The 22,901-nt window shown below is 40.3% G+C and overlaps 1 protein-coding gene across 3 annotated transcripts in view; it reads left to right on the top strand.

Moving 5' to 3' along the window:
* LOC107582510 (protein quaking-A-like) overlaps positions 1–22,901 on the top strand; it is a 111,588-nt gene that overhangs the window by 75,669 nt on the left and 13,018 nt on the right. For all 3 annotated transcript variants that reach the window (XM_016268404.1, XM_016268396.1, XM_016268413.1), the window contains exon 4: positions 4,704–4,847. In XM_016268404.1, coding sequence (XP_016123890.1) covers positions 4,704–4,847 — 144 coding nt within the window. The remainder of the gene's footprint in view (positions 1–4,703; positions 4,848–22,901) is intronic.

Here is a 22,901-nt window from a genome sequence, read left to right as displayed (position 1 = left end):
AATAAACTTAATTTATTCAGCTACGGTAGGCTAGGTTTGTTTAACATGTAGTAAGAAATATTACAGAAATTGGATAGTGTATAAAATAAAACACTGCATAGTCTTCACTGTATCAATCAAACATGATTAACAGCAGCAGGTAAATAAGGCTGATGTCCCTTTAAGACCTACTGCACTGATCCAATATACTGAAACACATGCGGTTTTCACCCAATCATTTTACATTTATTTAACATATAACCGACTGTGTTTACTTGAATACTCCACACAACGGGCATTATGACATGACATAGTGTGCGTATTTGACCATTCAAGCACAATAAAACAGGAACGAGATCTGGTTTCGCAATCACATGCTGTCAAGAGAAGGGCTTTCAGTGCGCTCGCTTCGGCTGTTTGTCAGTCAGTGCAAACACTGCATTGTTCTTTTTCACTGCTTATTGCACTTAATAACTTTATTAAACATAATGCACGTCCCAAATTCGTGATCGCATGCTGTCTGAGAGAGGTGCTTTCTGAGTGTGTGTCAGCGCGAGCACTGCATTAAGTTATTTTTCACTGCTTATTGCACTTGATAAATCTAGCAAGTGCGTACCACTTTTTATTTTCTCATCCATGCATGTTTCCTTAGCACATAAAGGTGTATAACGTTTAAGCAGTACTGTGTTACACAGATATATTTGCATACCGCGAAATACACAATAAAGCAAAATCTCTAACGATAGACACTTTATTTCACGGTAATGATATATACCGTCATACCGCCCAGCCCTAACTGATAACATTATAATTTTTAATATCACAGTAATATTGTTGTTGTGAATTCTTTCAGGTACAAAACAGTGTCATGAAAATGATTTTGAAACCGCCTTAATGCACACATTAGCTGTGTCTCATTTAGAAGGCTGCGTCCTCCGGAGGTCGCATTCGAAGGCTGCATACGTCATCGAGGCGGTCTCATTTCAGAAAAGCAAGTAGGACACTCCGAATGCGACCTTTGAATGCGACCTTCTTTCACAGGAATTCGGAGGATGCATGAGGTGTATCCTTCGCTGCTACAGATAACCCACAATTCTTTGCGTCGCCGTGAACAACCGTTGTTAATTTGAAAAAGCCCGGCGCCGGCAGATGTAACGTACACACAAGCGCAGATGTGGTGTTTACAACTTACCTTAATTCGCCTCGGTAAAAACGGATAAACTTTGTTTTTAATATCCTCCTCCTTTTTTTCTCTAATAGATGCCTGCTGTACGTAGGCTGCAGCTCCTCAAACATTGAACAAAATATAACAAGTAAAAGCATTTTTTTTTTCAAATTACTTTACAAATTTAGAAATAAATTTCCTTCATTTAAGTAGTGTGAGAGCGCAACGATGCTCTAAATGTGTTGGCATAGCAACGCGATACTTCCGGTTTCTTTTTCCGCCTGTCCTACGAAGGCCGTCTCGTTTAATTCTAGGTTGAGGACACTTCGTATATGCATCCTACAGAGGATGCGACCTCCAGAGGATTTGACCTCCGGAGGGTGCAGCCTTCTAAATGAGACACAGCTATTGACGTGTATTGTACGCTTGTGTATGTTTGATCATTGCCATAGTAACTGTATCCATGGCAGTGCCGTGGAGTGTCATAGGCACTCGACTGGGTCTGTCTGTGTATTAGTAAGCATGTCAGGTGGACCCTTTCCTCCCCGCTGAGATCCACCACTCTGTGCTCGTTTGTGAAGCAGGCATGCTAATTGAGGTGTCTGAATGAGCAATGATCTGAAAGCATCATGGGAAACATGAGGGGAGGGACAGATGCCGACATTATACTTGTAATCAATGTGAACAAGAGGCGGTTAGGGCTGGTCAAGTGGTCTTTAAACTACTTACCTTGGAATCCTGTCTTTGTATTACTGATGGTTTCAGGTGTAAGAGGTGTGGGATTGGAAGTGGATATGCTTAAAAATGCTTTTAGCGTTTATTGCTCCACCCAGAACTTTAACCCTCTGGGGTCTGAGGGTGTTTTGGGGCCCTGGAGAAGTTTTGACATGCCCTGACATTTGTGTGTTTTTCAGTATCTTAAAAACATATTAATGGCTAAAGTCTGATAACACTGTATTCAGCACAAACTGGGCTACAATAATATATGAGCAGCATGAAAGTACATGTGTTTTTGAGAAAACAATGTTTATGTGTGGTTAGTGAAAAACTAAATTTAAGTCACTGAAATAAGGCAATAAAACACATACAGAATATTTGTTCACAAGACTTTTGAGAACTAGATGAGGTAGACTTGAGTTTTTGCTGCAAAATTAAGTGAAAATGATCCTGTTCACTCCTTCAAAAAAAACAATATATTGATTTAACGTTTGTAAAAACATGTTTCGTGATCGAAAGCCTGTATACGAGGGAGTGACAATGGCCATGAATATTTAGTGATTCACACCTGAGAGACAAAGGGCCTCCCATAATGGGCCATCAATATAAATGTGACTGAGGCAGGTAAGAAAGAGTGAGGAGAGTAAAATGATGTGGGTTTTTGGTTATTATTTGTATTTTATTTATAATACAGTATAATAAAAATATACACAGTGAAGGTCAAGGACACATGATTGAACATACTGATCTGAACACTGAGATTTGATCAGTAACACACCTTTGTGCCAAACATTAATTTATAGTGTTAACACTCACACTACTTTTATATCTTGTGGGTTTATATGTTATAAAACATTAAAAGTCTCACTACGATAGGATGTTTGTTTAGACAATGAAATGACACACATTTCAAAATGTTTAACTTGATTTCATACATGTCAGGAATTATAGTTTGGGAAAAGTCTAACTAGTGAAAATGTGCACAAGTTATGTCACAATAACACAATAAAAACAGATGCAAGTAAACTTAGGCTACTCATCAGAGTGATATCCTCCAGTGGATCCAGCTATGCGACGCATCGCGTTGAGGTCAATTCTGGGTTATTTCTCTCAGCGCGTCTTCTTCCAGAAACAAAAAATAGCCGTGATGAACTCTTTACGTTTGTTTACTCGGAGGTGATGTGCGCGTTTACATGCGTGCTAGTCTCACGTGGATGCTTAGAATCTGAAAAAGTGATTGGCGCGTGGGCGTGACAGCATTAGGTTTAATGAGTTGAGATGGGGAAAACTGGACATTGCGTTGGTTTCATACGGATTACTTTAACCGAGAACATTTGTTTTGGACGTGACTTCATTTAAAAGTAGACATTTCAAGCTTTCTATACATATATTTCTCATGTCTTTGAGGCAAGTATTCGCGGAGATTCATGTTGTTTTATTTACGTGTCTGTGAAGAGAGGTGACCGAGACAGAGAACGCACCCTGTTTATTTTCTTTATTTTTTAAAAGCACATTTTGTTATGACTATACACAAATAAAAGTAGACCCTTTGCTGTTTTAAACGATACCTTATTCTTATCTGTACGATTAAAACTCAAGTATTTTTAGTTATTTTCGCGGTCATAAAGAAAATACGAGACAGACCGCACTGGTGCGGGCTTCGACCCCAGGGGGTTAAGAGTGGAGAGTGCTGTTTTGCTGTTACTGTAAAATTGCTTGTGATAAAGAAAGAAATGTGCACGAGCGTGGTGTCCTATATTACCCAGTTTTCCTAAAAAATCTTCTAAAGAGGGCATATCTTTTTGAGCCGTTTCAAAAATAGTAAAAGTGAGTGTTTTTTATACAGGTTTTTGATTTTCCACACATCTTCAGTCTATTAAATGATTTTTCATGTATTTTTTGGCATAATGGGTGTCTGGTGAATAATCTTTTCCTCTTTTTTTTTTGTTTTTTGTTTTTTTGTTAACCTTTCATCCATCAGGTTTGTAGTGCTTCATTGCTCTGAGCAAGATGAACTGTCAGGCTCTTGTGAGGTGTTGAAAGCTTGGGTGGTGGGTAATTGTTGGATTTGAAAAAGACCCACTCTCAAGAGTGTAAAGGTTTTTTTATTTTATTTTTTTTTTTTTTCAGTTTAGCACCTCCGAGTGTTCAGATGGCTCTACCCTAGCATAATGGCTTTCTTTTGAGGCCGCTGTTAACCCAAGCCAATCAAACGGTCATGCACACCAACTGCAGGCCATTTTAAATGATCGCGGGGAGAATTGTGCTCAAAGAGCTTCATTGCTTTTCCTGTTCTGCTTAAAATTAAGATATTTTGGCCTCCACTTGGATTAGTGCATTGAACTTAATTGGACTTATACTGAACAAATAAAGTCTGCAATTGGCTGGTATGTAGAGGTTTTAATATATAATGTTTTTTTTTTTTTTAAGGATTTTTTTTTTTCTTTTAAGGATTTTTTTTGTCTTGCTCATGAAAATCCACTATACAGTGTGCGCTAAGCAGCATATTACCATACCTAAAATTAGTGGCAAAACTACTAGTTACCAGAAATTGTAATTTTTACAGTAATTTTTCTGCATGTAGCAGCTAACTGACTAATTGTAAATGTAGTGGTGAATATACTACTCCCAACGCATGTTAATGTGCTCTAGGGTAATAGCTGCTGTTTGAAGAACAGCCGTCTTTAACTCACTGTGAGACTGCATCAGAGTGCCGGCTGTCATCTATGCCAAGAAAATGTCATACTCTCTCACACTGACTCAAAGTTTGATGTCCTGTAAAAAATCCTGTCTCCACTACTAACATTCTCTCTCTCTCTCTCTCGTTGTCTCTATTTCTCAGGAGGAGCAGAACAGAGGGAAGCCAAACTGGGAGCACCTAAATGAAGAACTGCACGTGCTGATCACAGTGGAGGACACACAGACACGTGCTGAGGTCAAGATGAGAAGAGCTGTCGAAGAGGTCAAGAAGCTACTGGTGCCTGCAGTAAGTTGCAAACATGAGTTTAAACGTACCAAACGTATTGTGCTAGTGGAAAGTGATTTGTTACAAATGTTTTGACCCATGAGATCTTCTCCGAAGACCTGCCCGAGGCTTGTGCTTTGATGTAATGCAACAGTGTTGGATTTAGCAAAATCCTTTATGCTGCTTCCTGTTCTAAGTGTGACATCTTTGTGCATATGGGCCGGATTTTAATTCCACCCCTGACCCCTGGCTTCACCTGCTTCCCACATATTTCCGCTCCATTCAACCTTTCTATTCTCTGCTCCTCCGTCGATTGCCGCAGGGGATGGGGTCGCTTAAGTCAGGGTCTCTGGCTTCAGGCCGTTTTGCCTGCAGTGAACAGAATGGCTGGACAGCTGCAAGAGCCTGTTCCCTATCAGGCGACATGGTGGAAAGGCTTCGACCTGCTGAAATCTGGCCAGAAGCAGCCGTTCAGCCCAGCCATGTGCCTCTCGCTTCATTTCAGAGCGGGACACTGAGTCCTTGGCATTCTCCGACTGCTCTCAGGCGCTCGCTTTATCCTGTTTCTTTGTGCAGGGTTTTTCCATCTCTCTCTAGGCCAGAACTCCCACATTTAGCCTCTTGTTTGGGGATTTTTTCCCCTTCTTTATGCTTGTATCTCTTTTGTTCTGTTTGAGAGAGGAGGCCTTAAACCCTCCACACACATACACACACACGCTAGTCAAAGAAAACAAACATACACAGCCGACTGAGTGTGTGTGAGTCATTCTGAACAGAGTGTGTGGGTGGGAGATGAGTAAATGGCTACATGCTCTCTCCAAATTTTTCGCTCCGACCTTATGCACCCCTGAGATCAAAGTCATCCTCACCGTGTATATCCTCCTTTGCCATAAACACACACACAAACCATGCTCAGGCTCTCAGGAGGCCTGTGTTTGCTCTACTCATTTGTTTCATTAATAGTTACACAACACTTTTGGTCTTTTATACAAAACTGAAATCTGTCCCATGTCTTGACGAGTTTGAATCAGTTCGCATAAATATTAGTGTGTTTTTGAGGTAGCACTTCCTGCTGCAAGTTTTTGACACTTTTACTGACTTGCTGTAGTAACGTGCATGTGATCATGGCACAGGGGTGAGTAAATGATGACAATTTTCATTTTTGACTGATGGATCCATCCAAGTTTTGCTGTACAGATAAAGCTCCTCTTAAACATGGTTTTCCAGCTGGTTCTGTGTGTGGCAGATTGACTGTAATGCCCTTTATCATGCCAAGCTAAACTGGATTAAATGACAAACTGTCCATCTCTTTAATGAAGGATATCTTGGGCTCATTTAGAGGCATGAAATTGTCTTATTAAATACATCATAAAACACGAGGTCACAGTCTGTTTCCCCTCGACTCTCTTCATTTTGTCATTGTGGAAAGGATTTGATTGGTTAGGGCATAGAAAAGGGGGGGGGGGGCAGTAGAGCTCTTCGAAAGAGGCTCTCTGTTTTATAAACATCTGCGATATTGATTTTTACCTACCTTGAGAGGCAGCTAGCACATTACCGCAAGAATCTGTAATCCTGGCTCGGGCCCTGAAGAGTTGCCACAGCCGAACGGTTCCCGTTTGCAGAGACCAAATTGAAATTTTCAGCCTTGCTCAAGGAATCAGTTCCACACACAGCATTTGAATGATCATCAGACTCGGGGAGAGTGCATGAACGGCGAGTACACGCGCACACACACTGCCTCAGAGGCCAGGGTTAGAAGGGGGTGATTGAGAGATTCAGCTCAAAGGCCCTGTGAACTTTTCAACTCCCATCGAGAGACAAGGGAGAGACACAGAGAGAGAGATTTGAGTTGAAGGTGGGCTGGTAATGAAGGTAGTAGTGAGTGAGAGGATTAAGGCAGGAACGTAATGGAAGGAAAAAGATAAGAATCGAGCCTCACTTTTGCATGCGGATCGCTTCCCACAGTTCTTCCACTCCAGTCTCACTTGTCTTTTCACGTACCCATGGCATCACACACATCATTTCTGCTGTCATGCGGATTTTTTAATTTATTAATATCTGATAATTTAGTGCTTATTTTATTTTGTTATTTAAGTGTTTTGTAATATTATCTGTCATTTATTGGTTATTTTTCAGAAATTTTAAATCAGTGTATCCTTAATTACAATATGAATATTATGTGTGTAAATTGATTTCTGTTATTCACTGCATATTTAAATAATTATGATTGTTACATCAAAACAGCTTGTGATGGAATAAAGATTATATTTGTTTTTTTTAATATACTTGCACATCTAGGTGTAAAACTGTCCCAGCATGAGCACTAGCATCATTTTTGTGGAAAAGGCATACCAGATACTGGTCAAACAGTTTTTTTTTTCATACCCCTGTCCTCTGTGTACCACTTCGCAGGAGGGACACCCTGACTTTGTTCATTAAAGTGCTGACACACAAGTGCTGACGTATTAACTGTGACCTATAAAACACACAGAGAGCCACACATATCTACAAATCCATATCTTTTTGAGTTTGACTTAGCATAAAATTCAGGTTTAGAGCTTCACACCATGGCCCACTGTCAAATTCAGTTTTATCTGGTTTTATACATTTACAGCTCCGCAAAAGATCAGTAACTTTAAAAGTCAAGTGTTTCACTCAGTTGGAGCAGAAGTCATAGTCGGGCTGATGAATCTTTCTGAAATGACAGTTAAAATTGATTGTTTCAAGAAGTGTGGAACAAATCGCTCTCTGTAAGCTGTGACGCTAGTACCCTACTGTCAAACAGACATAGAGGAAGGTGGCGACAAATGCAGGTGTAGATTATGGAAGCTGATAAAACACTAATTGTAGCTTGTAAGGTAAAACCCTCTCGGATAAGTTATGTCTTTTAAAATCACATTTTGTTCCATGAGCACTGAGTTTAATATTGTCAAGTTTAAAATAGTTCCATTCCATTGTGCTCTGTCCAGCTATTTCTGAACACAAGACGGCTTATGTGAACCCCCTAACAAACATGTCTGTTCTAATTATTCCGTTTCTTTAAGATCATTTACAGTATATTTTAATATAGAACGCACATCCCTGTTATGGCCATGTATTAAATGTGGCTTAAGTCTGTGTTATGAAGTGCTAAAAAAAAATTACTTGCTGTTAGAAAATGCAGATTGTTTTTGCTAAATCCATCAGTGATTGAGAATGGTATTGATTAAAAACAAATAAGTGATTTTATTGCTGAAATTGCATTTGCTAATTTCCATTTTAGTGTGTGCTGATTGAATGAGTAGATCAAGCCAGGTGTGTACTTTTTAATGCACTTGTAGCCAACAAGATTAGGCATCGTCACCCATTCCATGTATTCCAATTTGTTCTGTAATCATTTGTCTCTGAATTGGAGATTAAATTTGCTTACTTTCCCAGTTTCTCAACAATGTGGCCCGGTTTTTGAAGACCGAGAAAGCTGCACGGATTATAGCAACTGTGCTTACGAGGCAGCTCTAATCTCCAGCAGATTCAGTTACAAGCTCCAACGCTGCGAACAGATGTGTTGTAGTCCGTGGACACGTCTACATATCAGATCCCTGTTAATTTAATTTACTGGTTTATGCACCAGCCCATTTAGAGATGATCAGAGAGAATAAAACAGTACAATCCCTTCCTACGAAGTAATTAGCCTCTCAAATGTGTTAAAAACCTGACAAATTGGTTTTCTCATTAGGGGTGCTAAACCCAGGAGAGCTGACGCCCGTGATGGGTGTTGTGGATTTAGATGTTAGGAAGATGCTATGTGTCAAAACTGCCACGAGAGATGCTGTGCTACAAGGTGACATTCCTCATTTCCCCTCAAGGTGTGTGTTTGAGAGAGAGAGAGCGAATCAGTCTAACAAACAGCAGAAAGTCATTTCTTATGATTGACAATAGCTGTGTTGGAATGTGAGGTCAGTGTTAATCCTGCAGTCACAACATTCTCAGAGGCCCAGTGAAAGGCCTTCTGGGAAAATGTTAGATATTCACCCTAAATACCCCCTTGCTGCGAATGGTACGTTATATCCACAGTACCGTACTTCAGCATGCCTGATCCCGGTTGGCATCATTGCGCTAAGGAATGATGGGAAATAGAAGCTCACACCTATGACATCTCATTAAGAATCTAGGCCACTATGTGTCCATTCCCTTTATCTCAGCTAATTAAAGTGGCGTGTCAAAATATTTTTCTGGGTTATTTTAGTGTCAGCGCACTGGGTCGGCTGTCGACAGAAGCGAGCAAAGGTTTGAAATGAACGGTGGATGAAGACCTTATTTAAATTCAATACGGTACTGCTGATAGTTTCTTTTGTGGATGCCCCTGGCTATAAGGAACATGTAGCATTTCAGTCTCTCTTTGTGTTAGGTTTTTGTCAGGGAAGCACTTCCTGCTAGATTGCGGCATATCTGTAGTAACAGTTTTGCCTCCAGAGTTCAGTGACTTTGGAGCTTTACGTGGGTGCGTATAGTAGCTGTAGCCCAGCAGTCTGGCCCTTTCCTTTATTCCTTCCTTTCTTATTGCTTTCCGTTTTCCAGCATTTCGTTTCAACTCTGCTTGTGCTTGTAGGCAGAAATCGACTAGAGAACCAACTTGCTGCTCCCCGTGTCCTCCATGATGCTTCCAATATCTTAAAAGACCACAAAAGAAGGGAGTAGGGAGGTGAAAGAGAAGAAGAGAAATGGAGAGCTTCCAGCATCTCTCCATGAATGGGCTTCGTCCTTGCCTGTAACAAAGTGACTGGGTTAGCAGTGTTTGCACTGTAGCCTGAAGCCCTGTTCCCTTCTCTTGTCTCTTCCTTTCTCACACACGTACACACCCACTCTTTCACACGGTCTCTCTTGGCACATCTTTTATCCCGTGTACTCCAATAACCATCACATTCAGCGCCTCTGCCGAGCACAATGAGTCCCCAATCTGGAGAGGTTTCAAGCCTCTCGGAGTTGTCATAGGTGCTTTGCGTTTGTAATCTTTTCCCAATTCAGGAACGCAGTTAATTTCACACAGTACACCTGGTTATAGACCTCTCACTCACTCTTAGGCTCAGAGGAAAGGCGAGACAGAGACAGATGGTGTATAATATACGACAGGCTTCGTGGTCTGTGGGGCGTAACGTCCTCGTCAGCCAAATTCTCGCCGTCAGCTCGCAGACCGCGTGTCTTGTGGAATGCTGCCTGAAACTAGGACTGTTCTGGGTGGCCAACTCATCGTGATCAATAAACACCTTTTCTTGAACATGCATAATCACGATCACCTCCTATCAGGCTCATGTGACAAACCAGAACAAAATGCCATCTGGCTGCTTACTGTTGTTTTGGCATGTGTAGTGAGAATGCCTATCCAATTACTAATCATTCTTTGTTAAAAATTAATTAATCTTTTTTTTTCTCTCTTTTATTGAGCACCTCTTAATTTATAGGATAGTTTACCCAAAAAAGAAAATGCTGCTCCCGTTTACATGTTCTTCCAAAACTGTATGACTATTTATTCTGTAGAACACAAAAATATATTTTGAAAAATATTTTAGTGTTGAAAATCAATGGGGTCCAGTGTTGTTTTGGTTTATTGTATGGACAAAACAGTTATAACATTCTTCAAAATATTTTTTGTGTCCCTACACACATGGGTTTGGAATGACATGTAAATGAACTATCTCTTAAAGCATGCAGCTGCATTTATCCTTGGAGTGTCTGGAATTTGACTGTATTGCACTGGACTACTTCAATGCGGCTTGAGTTTCATTGGCTAAGATCATTGGAGACCTTGGAGGACAAAAGACAGAAAAAAAATCACAGTGAATGCAACCACCTGTGATGAGAGCCTCCTGAAATGCATGCAAGTCGCCCTGCAGGTCAGTGCAACCCGTCTGAGAGTGTTCTTGTGTCTCTGTTTTCAGAACATGTCGCATCCAATCAGACTCAAGCCCCAGCTGTAGGGTCTAGAGCAGTGTTTCCCAACCTTTCTTTAGTCGCGGCACCCTTTGGAAATTTTAACAAATTTGTGGCATCCTACAAAATTAATTTTGTCACAATATTTGAATTTCTAACTTCGATATGATACTTTGAAAAGTATAGATATTCAGTACAGCAGGGAGGAACTGCAGAATATAATGTCATACAGATATTTTTAATATTATTTAAAAAATTGTCTATCAGTGGTGGCAATCAGTAGGCTAATTTCTAATGAAAAGACCAATTTATATGACAGATTTTGATGTAGGCTTTTATTCATATGTAAACATTGTGAGATAGCTAGTTATAATGGTAATTAAACTAAGTTTTGCTCACTCAGTGTATTTTTGATTTTACATTGGGGTAATTTTGCTGCAGTAGAATATTTTTCTGGGTTATTTTAGTGTCAGCGCACTGGGTCGGCTGTCGACAGAAGCGAGCAAAGGTTTGAAATGAACGGTGGATGAAGACCTTATTTAAATTCAATACGGTACTGCTGATAGTTTCTTTTGTGGATGCCCCTGGCTATAAGGAACATGTAGCATTTCAGTCTCTCTTTGTGTTAGGTTTTTGTCAGGGAAGCACTTCCTGCTAGATTGCGGCATATCTGTAGTAACAGTTTTGCCTCCAGAGTTCAGTGACTTTGGAGCTTTACGTGGGTGCGTATAGTAGCTGTAGCCCAGCAGTCTGGCCCTTTCCTTTATTCCTTCCTTTCTTATTGCTTTCCGTTTTCCAGCATTTCGTTTCAACTCTGCTTGTGCTTGTAGGCAGAAATCGACTAGAGAACCAACTTGCTGCTCCCCGTGTCCTCCATGATGCTTCCAATATCTTAAAAGACCACAAAAGAAGGGAGTAGGGAGGTGAAAGAGAAGAAGAGAAATGGAGAGCTTCCAGCATCTCTCCATGAATGGGCTTCGTCCTTGCCTGTAACAAAGTGACTGGGTTAGCAGTGTTTGCACTGTAGCCTGAAGCCCTGTTCCCTTCTCTTGTCTCTTCCTTTCTCACACACGTACACACCCACTCTTTCACACGGTCTCTCTTGGCACATCTTTTATCCCGTGTACTCCAATAACCATCACATTCAGCGCCTCTGCCGAGCACAATGAGTCCCCAATCTGGAGAGGTTTCAAGCCTCTCGGAGTTGTCATAGGTGCTTTGCGTTTGTAATCTTTTCCCAATTCAGGAACGCAGTTAATTTCACACAGTACACCTGGTTATAGACCTCTCACTCACTCTTAGGCTCAGAGGAAAGGCGAGACAGAGACAGATGGTGTATAATATACGACAGGCTTCGTGGTCTGTGGGGCGTAACGTCCTCGTCAGCCAAATTCTCGCCGTCAGCTCGCAGACCGCGTGTCTTGTGGAATGCTGCCTGAAACTAGGACTGTTCTGGGTGGCCAACTCATCGTGATCAATAAACACCTTTTCTTGAACATGCATAATCACGATCACCTCCTATCAGGCTCATGTGACAAACCAGAACAAAATGCCATCTGGCTGCTTACTGTTGTTTTGGCATGTGTAGTGAGAATGCCTATCCAATTACTAATCATTCTTTGTTAAAAATTAATTAATCTTTTTTTTTCTCTCTTTTATTGAGCACCTCTTAATTTATAGGATAGTTTACCCAAAAAAGAAAATGCTGCTCCCGTTTACATGTTCTTCCAAAACTGTATGACTATTTATTCTGTAGAACACAAAAATATATTTTGAAAAATATTTTAGTGTTGAAAATCAATGGGGTCCAGTGTTGTTTTGGTTTATTGTATGGACAAAAACATTCTTACATTCTTCAAAATATTTTTTGTGTCCCTACACACATGGGTTTGGAATGACATGTAAATGAACTATCTCTGCAGCTGCATAGCTGCATTTATCCTTGGAGTGTCTGGAATTTGACTGTATTGCACTGGACTACTTCAATGCGGCTTGAGTTTCATTGGCTAAGATCATTGGAGACCTTGGAGGACAAAAGACAGAAAAAAAATCACAGTGAATGCAACCACCTGTGATGAGAGCCTCCTGAAATGCATGCAAGTCGCCCTGCAGGTCAGTGCAACCCGTCTGAGAGTGTTCTTGTGTCTCTGTTTTCAGAACATGTCGCATCCAATCAGACTCAAGCCCCAGCTGTAGGGTCTAGAGCAGTGTTTCCCAACCTTACTTTAGTCGCGGCACCCTTTGGAAATTTTAACAAATTTGTGGCATCCTACAAAATTAATTTTGTCACAATATTTGAATTTCTAACTTCGATATGATACTTTGAAAAGTATAGATATTCAGTACAGCAGGGAGGAACTGCAGAATATAATGTCATACAGATATTTTTAATATTATTTAAAAAATTGTCTATCAGTGGTGGCAATCAGTAGGCTAATTTCTAATGAAAAGACCAATTTATATGACAGATTTTGATGTAGGCTTTTATTCATATGTAAACATTGTGAGATAGCTAGTTATAATGGTAATTAAACTAAGTTTTGCTCACTCAGTGTATTTTTGATTTTACATTGGGGTAATTTTGCTGCAGTAGCACGAGATGGCTTGATTTAAAAATGACAAGGAGGCTAAGGAGTTAATAAAATAAGAACAAATAAAGAAATTACTAATGATAGCACAAATAAAAAATAACAATAGGCCAACAAATGAAATAAATTGCTTTTTAGTTTTTCACTACTAACACACAGTAGGGCTATTAAGAGATTTTATTTTTTTTTACCAATTATCCAGATAATGTTTAATCCTAGAAAGCTATTATTATCAGAGGACACGTGAGCATAACGGTTAGCAGATCAATGAATGAGAGGGCCACGTTACCAGAGTTGCCCATTTACCACACTTTGTTACAGCACAGTAGGGCTATTGCAAACAGAAACAATACTGTACGATTTTTGAGTGGACTTTGCTGTTCTGATGAGCATGAACGGTATATGACTGGAGCACTCACATGGGCCGTGAGTGACTGAGCGGAGCGCGCATGCATAGAGCGGGATAATACTCAGAGCTGCGGCACCCTGGTTTGGAAACACTGGTCTAGAGCATAGGATCATGGGTAATGGGAACATCCTCAGCCGTGAGCTTGGAAAAGACCTGCCTTGCTGATGTGGCTTGCAGATAGCTGGAGAGACATAAGCGCTCATTGCTGCTCCTCATGTAAGTGTTGGTACAAACAGAACAAAGGGTCAGGGGACATACTGAAAGCATTATGTTGTAATCTGCATATGCAGAGAAGTTGTTTAGAAGGTTAGTTATCATCTTAAGAAATTATTATATTTTCTTAGCATATAATTTATTGGCCGATATTAGAAATTTAAATATATCTGTATTGTCAAGATTGAATATATATTGGCCAGTAGCAGTCCAGAGTAATTCTGAAAATATGGCTATGGAGAACATTCCAGAGAGAGTTTTTTCTTGAAGCATTGGCAGACTTGTTTTTGTTTTCCATCATCTGATGGTGTCGATATGTTAGCTGGTCCTGGCAGTTCTGGCCGTTTTAGTACTAGAGGCCCAAGAGGTGGAGACTGTTATCCTTCTGTGCTATGTTCGGCTTTATAGTGTACTCTCCCTCTCTATCATCTTCCCTAAAGCAGCTGTCCTCTTTTACTTTCTGTGGTCTTCTTGACTGGAGCCATGGTTTTCACCCCAGGCTTACTGACCACCAGAACCGCAACAGGAAAAGGCTTCTCTTGTGGTCTGTATGCTAATCCGGCCTTTGCTGGAAGCAGCTTCAAACGCTCCATTGGACTGGCAGTTCGTCGACTCCCTGAACAGAATGTAAAGAGCAGACCCAGAATAGACTGGGAATTTACTGTGTGCCTATTTTCACCTGAGCACCTGCCATTTTAAAGGCACAAATTCAAGCGGTGATGTGCGAAGTGAACCACTTCACACAGTGCAATGGGATTTGTCTTTTCATTTTCAGCTTTAAAGTGATTTTCCTGGCATAACAAGTGTCACTACAAATGAGACAGTAGTTTTATAGAAAGAAGACCAGCATTTATTTACCGTCTAAAAATCACATTTCACATCACATTATTTTAGATGCTCTCGTCTGCTGTTAAGCTGTTTTGTGGTTGAAAAATAGCCCCGCTAATGTTAATCGCCTTTCTGAAGTGGAAATGATAAACTGATGCCATAGGGAGCATTTTATTTAACTGCTCTGTTTTTTTGACTGTTCTATTAGAATATCTTTTTATGATACTGATGCATAATTTACAAAGACAGGCATCGTTTTGTGCTTTTGGGTTAATGCCACTTATCTCGGCTAGCGAACATGCGGTCTTGTTAAGTTGTTGTTCTCTCTGGGATTTCAATTGCCCACTCTTCACAGACTGCTATATGGCCCTGTAAAGTGCTCCAACAGTGACCCTGAGGGCCTCCCAGTTATCGGCTAACTACACATTTCAGAGTACACTGAGCTGCATAGCAGTGTGCAACTGCAGCATTTAGCTGGGATTGAAGTGGTGCTACCGTTTTCAACGTTCTCCCACTTCTAGTTAAGCGGGTAATGTAGATTCAAAAGAAATGATCTGACTATTTGCAACAAACCAAACAAGCTTTTTAAGCTAGCGTGACATCATCTTTTAGCCTACACTTATGCCAGCCCAAATTAGCTGTAGCAGCGCTACTGCAGGGGAAGAACAGGTGGCCTTGACCCAGGGTAGGTGCCCTTCTGTTGGGTAGAGCTCAGTTCAGGCATGCCACCTCCCTTCAGACCTTCTCACTCTCTCTGCGGGTTTCTGTTTAATCTGCTCACTTCAGATGAGGCTCAAGAGCTTGACGTTCTGGATCTTGTACAGCCAAATGATTGTCCTTTAAAAGTGTGAGAAGGATTTTGTTGAGCAAGTTGCTTTACATTTTCCCCCCTCAAAATATCAACATTAGGCCCAAGAGAAAACATACAGAGTGAAGGCAGAAATGCTGATGCTGATAATTTTAAAGGATTTTTTGTGCAACCCTTTGTGAATGGTAATGCAAAAACATTTCCACAGCAGTTTCCCTATCTGACTGTAGCTGCCGCCGAACTGCCAACAGAAAGCTTTTGGAAAAATGTTATTTACTCAACTGTGCAGAAACTAACGAATGCTTTTTTATGAGAAGAGACAGAGCTGCTTTAATTTCCTACACCCCCCAATCCTACACCCCTTATTGGAAATCTTGGAATGCTTCTGCCAGAGAAAGCGGAGGAAAGTAAATCTGTAATGTTAAGAAGACTCATTGTCATATTGATGATCTGAAAGATGGATGCACAATATATCTGTACCATATTTACTAAACTGTAATAAAATGTTAACTGTAATTTTTAGCAAATCTCAGTGAATGTATATTTTTGCATACTGTACATTATACTGTTTTGATGCCTAAATTCACTATTGTTTTATTTTTTTGTTTGAATTTTATTTAGAATAAATATTATAGAATTATATTGCTCTGTGCTGTTGCATCAGGAAGGGTATCTGACATGAAACCTGTGGCTAATTCCAGTGTGGTGACCCCTAACGGGAGCAGCCGAAGGAAAGAGAGTATAGAATCAGCCATTTATCGGTTACCAGCAATAATGTGAAAATAATTATCAATTATAATTAGTGTTGTCAGAATTCAAATTTAAGTTTGATATTGATGCATCCCTAATCAACCTAACAATGCCGTCTTACTAAATCTTTTTTCTTCACTATCTTTCAGTCATTGTCTATCACAGAGTGTGTGACAGAACAATGACAGAAAGGATGAGATTTCAGCAACCAACAGTCTCTGTGTGAGACACATCTTACTCTTATTGAGTTGGATGCTGAAATGACAACTCAAGACTCTGAGACTCTGAATGGGTATTGGTTATAAACATAACTTGTTCCGGAAAGAGGCACAAAGTTAACTATCGTCTTTGAAAAGTTAGAGTCCATCCCCGAGCTCTACTTCCTGTAACAAGCTATCTGGATAAATAACATAAACCTCTTAGTTTGCAGCCCACCTCTAGAGGTTAGTGCAGCCCCTGACTCTTCTGAAAACAGTTGGCTGTAATCTCTTCTGGTTCCCATAAAAGACCCCCTGCGGACATCAGTCCAACTGCATTTCCTTTGAACAGGCCACTAATCCTTTTACTTTGGGGAGAATAGCTGCAGACTGAAACACCAGTGTTTGTGCACTAGCCTAGCCTCTGCACTCCCACCCCTGTTACATGGTGTCTGGGCTAATTATCCGCTCATTCAGAGTCAGACGGCGACAGGGACCTCTAGGATCAGTCCTGGCATCTAGAGAATCCTCTCGAAACCAATCTCGTGGAGAGAACCAGGAATGGATTCCTTTCATCATCTTGCATTGTTTTGGAGGGTGAAACAGGATTGTATTAGGACATACGTTTGCAGTTGTAGACAATGCCTAAATTTGGTTGCATGTAGAGCGTTTTCTCTCCTATCTTATGCCACAGTTAGTTGAGTCCATAGGCAGGAAATGTACAAGTAGCTCGTGTGGTCTGAGAAAATGTTCCTGTTTAATTAAGATTAGTTCATCCTGACCTTCTCTAGGAGCTTTTTTAGTTGCAATTTGGCCCAATATGTCTCCATTACTCTTCATTTGTAATCTCCCATTGGTAATACAGTGTGTCCTGAAGTCAGCAAAACTGAACACATCATCAAGTTTGTGTGTGGACTCAGTTACTTTCACATGCAATGTTTTCCAATTTTGTTCAAGCAAAACATCTTTTCACGCAGCATGCATTGGTAATAGGTATATCAGGCTCTGTGCCTTCTGCTTGCTAATATATTGGCCCTGACCCACAGAGCAGTTTGCCTATCACAGTAGAGACCTTGACTGCGCTGGCCAACACTTTTCATTTCATGCATTTGCTTTGCAGCTGCTAACCTTGACTGTGAAGTAACCTCTGCTTGGCCATTGGGAAAGCTCTGTTTTCAAATTAGCCTCAATATGGTCCATCAATCCCCACTGCATGTTCAAGGGCCAGTCATAAGTGTGCTGCTTTTATTGGGATTTGAAGGTTTATTTATTCAGGCCTTTTTCCCTCAGCTGATTCATTCTTCCCATTTGTCCCTGACACCGAACACAAGGTTAAGGGGGTTGTAAAGCGGGCGAGGTTGGGTCAAAGTCCAGATCTGACAGCCCAGGCGGCACAGGGAGCACGCGGATCAGCTTTGACTCTCAAATCTCAGAATCTGATGCAAATCCGGCAGTATTTAAACCTCCTGATCAGCCTTCCCAAATCCTTTCAAGATATTCTCGGCTCGATTGGGTGGCATTAAAGGATCATAGGAGCAGAACAAAACATCGTCTGGCAGCGAGAGAGAAAGAGGAAGAGGGGAGGGGAAATTAGAAAGTGAGAGAGAGGAGTGCGAGTCAACTGAAGGTTTTACAATGTGTTGCAGCAATGGAAAGCATGGATCACATTAATGTTCCCTCTGTTTTTGTACTCGTCTTCTGTTGTGCTTTATTTTGTTTGTTCACTCACTCTAATCTCTGTCCTCACATCCTGCTCTGGCGATATCCAGCGTAATCCCGTATGGATGCCTTTGTTCAGTGCATCTGTTACGGCTTTTAAAATACAGCTATCACTCTCAAACCTGGCCTACATATTATATGGTTGTCATTTTGCAGACCTTTTTTATCCGGAGCAATGTACATGACACATTGTGTGTCATCCTAGGGGAAAACTGCTCCGAGATCAAACCTGCAACATTTAGCATTTTCAGCCCAGAGATGTAACTGCTTGGATGTATTGAAATTAGGTGCACTGTGAGAGTACTTGTTGTTAGATGTGTTTTATCCCCTCATTTTAAACGCCATCCATTACTATGTGATAATCCTTGTTCATGACCTTTTTGAGGTGTGATATTTTTCAAATAAAGCATTATTGATTACAGAATGAAAGTTAAAGCATTACAGCATTTTAATTGTATTATTTTGCTGATGGTACATTGAGGATATTGATGGCTGTGCTTGCAGGCCACTTTTCAGTGAAGGTTCCCAATGAAGTCCATTCAATTAACATAAAAAACCAGGTACAACTGAATGAAAGAAATTATTAGGAGTTTTACTCAAAATTTCTCAAGCCCAGGTTTAGATACACTCAAGCCAGCTGTCGCAGTTGACAGGAGAAGGGTGGTGTAACTGCTTGCCATGTGCTGTAATCTCTCATCACTGGCTGGGTGACTGCTGAAGTTCATGCTAAAGCTGCAATGCAATAAGGGTTCTGAATAATGTAGATTGTGGTTGGTTTGGTGGCGAGGGTGGAGTTGAATATATTTATATGGTAAAGGGAACTTGTGAAGAGCTGGAAGTGACAAAGGTAACTGTAACATGTCTAGGTATGGGTATTGTTAAGGTTTTAACGGTATTACTATTATCGATATGTGATATTTCAGTTTTTCTTTTTTAATAAATCTGCAAAAATGTCAACAATTCTGTGTTTTTCTGTCAATATGGGGTGCTGTGTGTACATTAATGAGGAAAAAAATTAACTTAAATGATTTTAGCAAATGGCTGCATGATAACAGAGTGAAAAATTTAAGGGGGTCTGAATACTTTCCGTACCCACTGTATATGACAAATTAAGAGCTGAATTAACATTGCTTTATATTCTGAAATGTAAAATAAACATGTAATGAAATGAATATAAAACATCAATTTGTAAATGCGCCAGTGTGCAGGCATTTTTAGTGTTTTATACATAAGATACAGTAAGAACATGAACAAAGAAACAAAGTAAAACAAACAAACAAATACAATAACACAAATATACAAATGAAATGAAATAAACAGTGCTGTCATTTTTCCATGAAGTTCTACTAACATTACTTTTCAGGTAAGTAATAGCCTACAAAAGAAATCTAACAGTAATCAAATGTAAATGAACACTGCATAGTTTTCATTGTATGTATTGATAGATTAATGCTTATTAAAGCTATAACGTTATTCAGATTAAGAGCAGATTTGCATTTTGATGGCCCAAGCGCCAGTCTGTCACTTTAAGACAATATATTGACACACATCGGATTTTCTCCCAACTGTTCTCCTCCACTTAAGACATAAACTGTGTTTAAGTAAATACTCTCCAAGCCGGCCATTTGGACATATTTTGTGTGTATTTGATCGTTTGAACATGCGCCCGAAGCTCAAAGTGTAATTGGTTTGTCCGTTTTGGAGTGCGCCGTGCGCACACATTTCAGCCTGAGGAACACCGTCTCTTGTGCTGATTGTACTTTCAATGTTTTATCAAACATGTCCCGCAATTTAGCAACCGTAAAGACGGCATCTTACAACAATCACAGATTGAGCTGATTCTGACGTTAAGTTTGGGTTTTAGGGAGGAACGAATGCGCACCGCTGTGAAGGGAAAGAAGTTGCGCAATACGAAACGCAGCTAGTTTTTAATAGCTTTACCTCATGTCTTCTTTTGTATAATCCTTCGAAGCCAAAATCGAAATAAAATTAGCTTAATAAAACAGCCACAGGCATAAAGTGTAAGCAGAAGTTTGAATGTTTAGTTCTCTCTTCTATCATAATTAAACAGGGCTTTCAGGTTGCGCGTGCTGAAACTCCTCCACGGTGGGCGCGATCTCGCTTCTGAATTACGAATAGCAAAAATGCATCATAAACAAATGTTTGAAAAACTGCTGGCGACTCTGGTGAGAGAGAATTTGCAAGATAATGTGTATATATAGCAATAATAAATGTATGTGTTTTATTAATTTTTCCAGTACCGATAGCAGAACCGTTAACATCAGAGCTTATCGATACTCCGGTCTTTCATAATTTAGCCCCGGTACCGATTAAATACAGAGTTTCGGTACCAATCCCTAATAATGTCAAATAGAACTTTCTCTCTACTTTTCCTGTCTCAACATTCTAAAAAGGTTCCTCTAGTTTAAAAGCACTTTTCTTATCTGGTGGTCTGTCTTTTAGTAAAATATTGTCTTGAATTATATGTGACTTGGATATTAACTCTTGTGTGTAAAAAAAAAAAAAAAAGTCTGACTTTGCTCTATGTAATGTTTCTCTCCAATGTCTTCAGATAAAAATGCAAGTTTCACTGCTGGACATAAGCACGTGCTGGTTGACACCAGCCATCCCACAGATCTACTGAAGAAGGAAATGAATTTGGAAATGGCTGTAAACGTTTTATCATAGAGAGGAAATGCTGTACTTCTGTGCGTGTAATACAATTGATGTGCTCACAAGCTCTGCTGTCACAGTCTAGCGTCCCGAGTCCTCCCCCACGGCCAATGAGAGCCGCTTCACTCCGCTGCCCTTACAAATAGACCCCATTGATTGAATCTGATTCCTGTGGATAGAGCAGGATTATTGAGCGGCCCTCCCTGATGTCTCACACCCAGAGTGTGTGTGTGTGTGTGTGTGTGTGTGGAAACGTTCTCTCTGTGTCAGCTTTTGTTGCTTAAATCAGAGGGACGTCTCCCCTGAGTCTCCCCCATCTGATGACACACAACTCTCTGGAATTGCCGCACTTCCTTTATTACCTTCCTCCCTCTCTTGCCTAGGAATAATCTATGCATTTTTTTTACAAACATCCTGAGAATGCTTCTAGCCCAGGAGAAAGAAGCAAAGAAATCGGGTGTTATAAAACAGAAAGAATTTAAAAAATCCGGCCTGACCTCAAACAGAAATGTCCACTCTACGGTGACTGAGAAGCAGCGTCATCAGCCCTCAAAGGAAGTCTGTGCTCCACTAACCCCAGTGTCATTGCAGGCCTGTGGGAAGTTACTCTTAGTGACCAGAGGCACTGCAGCCTCATTAAATACCCTGCAGAATGAGCCAGAAACAAAGTCTTCATTTGTGGGATGAGAGAAAATCGACTCCATCTGCTTTCATGGCCACCACTGAGATGTTGTTATTTGGATTTAGAGCTGTGCCAACCACACAAAGTCCTGCTCAGCAGAAATGAGAGTGTGATAGTTTATGGTGTGTTGGGGCTTTTTCGAGTCATTTATCCTCTGCCTCACCCTCTTAGAGGAATTTATAGGCACAACTGCCCCAGACCTTGATTTCCTTCCTTGCACTGACCCTCTACTTTAATCTGCTCTAATACAAGGAGCTGATGCTTTTGTTTTGTTACAAGTTATTATGGATAATGGTTTTGTTTTTCCCGTTGTAATGGGTTATATAACGATAGATGAGGTGATCACATTCTCTTCTGCTTCTTGATTCCTCCTTTTTTCTGTTTTTAATCAAATATAGTAACTAAATCTCCATCTAAAAAGTAACTATTCTAAAGCTCTGTCTTTATTTTTCGCTAAAATAACGAAGGAGTGGCTTCACAACAACTCTGTGACTGTTCTTGAGTGGCCCAGCCAGAGCCCTGACTTAAACCCAATTGAGCATCTCTGGAGCGACCTAAAAATGGCTGTCCACCAACGTTTACCATCCAACCTGACAGAACTGGAGAGGATCTGCAAGGAGGAATGGCAGAGGAGCCCCAAATCCAGGTGTGAAAAACTTGTTGCATCTTTCCCAAAAAGACTCATGGCTGTATTAGATCAAAAGGGTGCTTCTACTAAATACTGAGCAAAGGGTCTGAATACCATGAAGACCATGTGATATTTCAGTTTTTCTTTTTTAATAAATCTGCCAAAATTTCAACAATTCTGTGTTTTTCTGTCAATATGGGGTGCTGTGTGTACATTGAGGAAAAAAAATAACTTAAATGATTTTAGCAAATGGCTGCAATATAACAAAGAGTGAAAAATTTAAGGGGGTCTGAATACTTTCCGTACCCACTGTATATGTACCAAATCTCTTGGCGGTCGTTTTAAGATTTGCAGCAGAGGGGAAGATTTCCAGGAAATGGCATACATTAAATAGGTTAAAAGACGGCTTGAAGCAAACATTTTGATCATCTTTTCTTCCATATTGTGAAAGTATATCTGAGTAAAACATCTTGAAAAAAAAAAGTAGGGTGTGATTTTATTTTCTTGATCTTGTCTGCCTATTGGACAACCTTATTGTCCAGCCCTTGTGTCTGTATACACGATCATAGAACAGTTGTTGTTGCGAGGGCATGTTAATGTTTTTGATTAAAAGATTACTGGGGCACTTTTTTAATGTACATGGTTAAAATCATTTAGCTTAAACATTGCAGTA

The sequence above is a fragment of the Sinocyclocheilus grahami genome, unplaced genomic scaffold (assembly GCF_001515645.1).
Source record: "Sinocyclocheilus grahami isolate Dianchi unplaced genomic scaffold, SAMN03320097.WGS_v1.1 scaffold4.1, whole genome shotgun sequence".
Classification (NCBI taxonomy): domain Eukaryota; kingdom Metazoa; phylum Chordata; class Actinopteri; order Cypriniformes; family Cyprinidae; genus Sinocyclocheilus; species Sinocyclocheilus grahami.
This window is presented reverse-complemented; position numbering and strand designations above follow the sequence as displayed.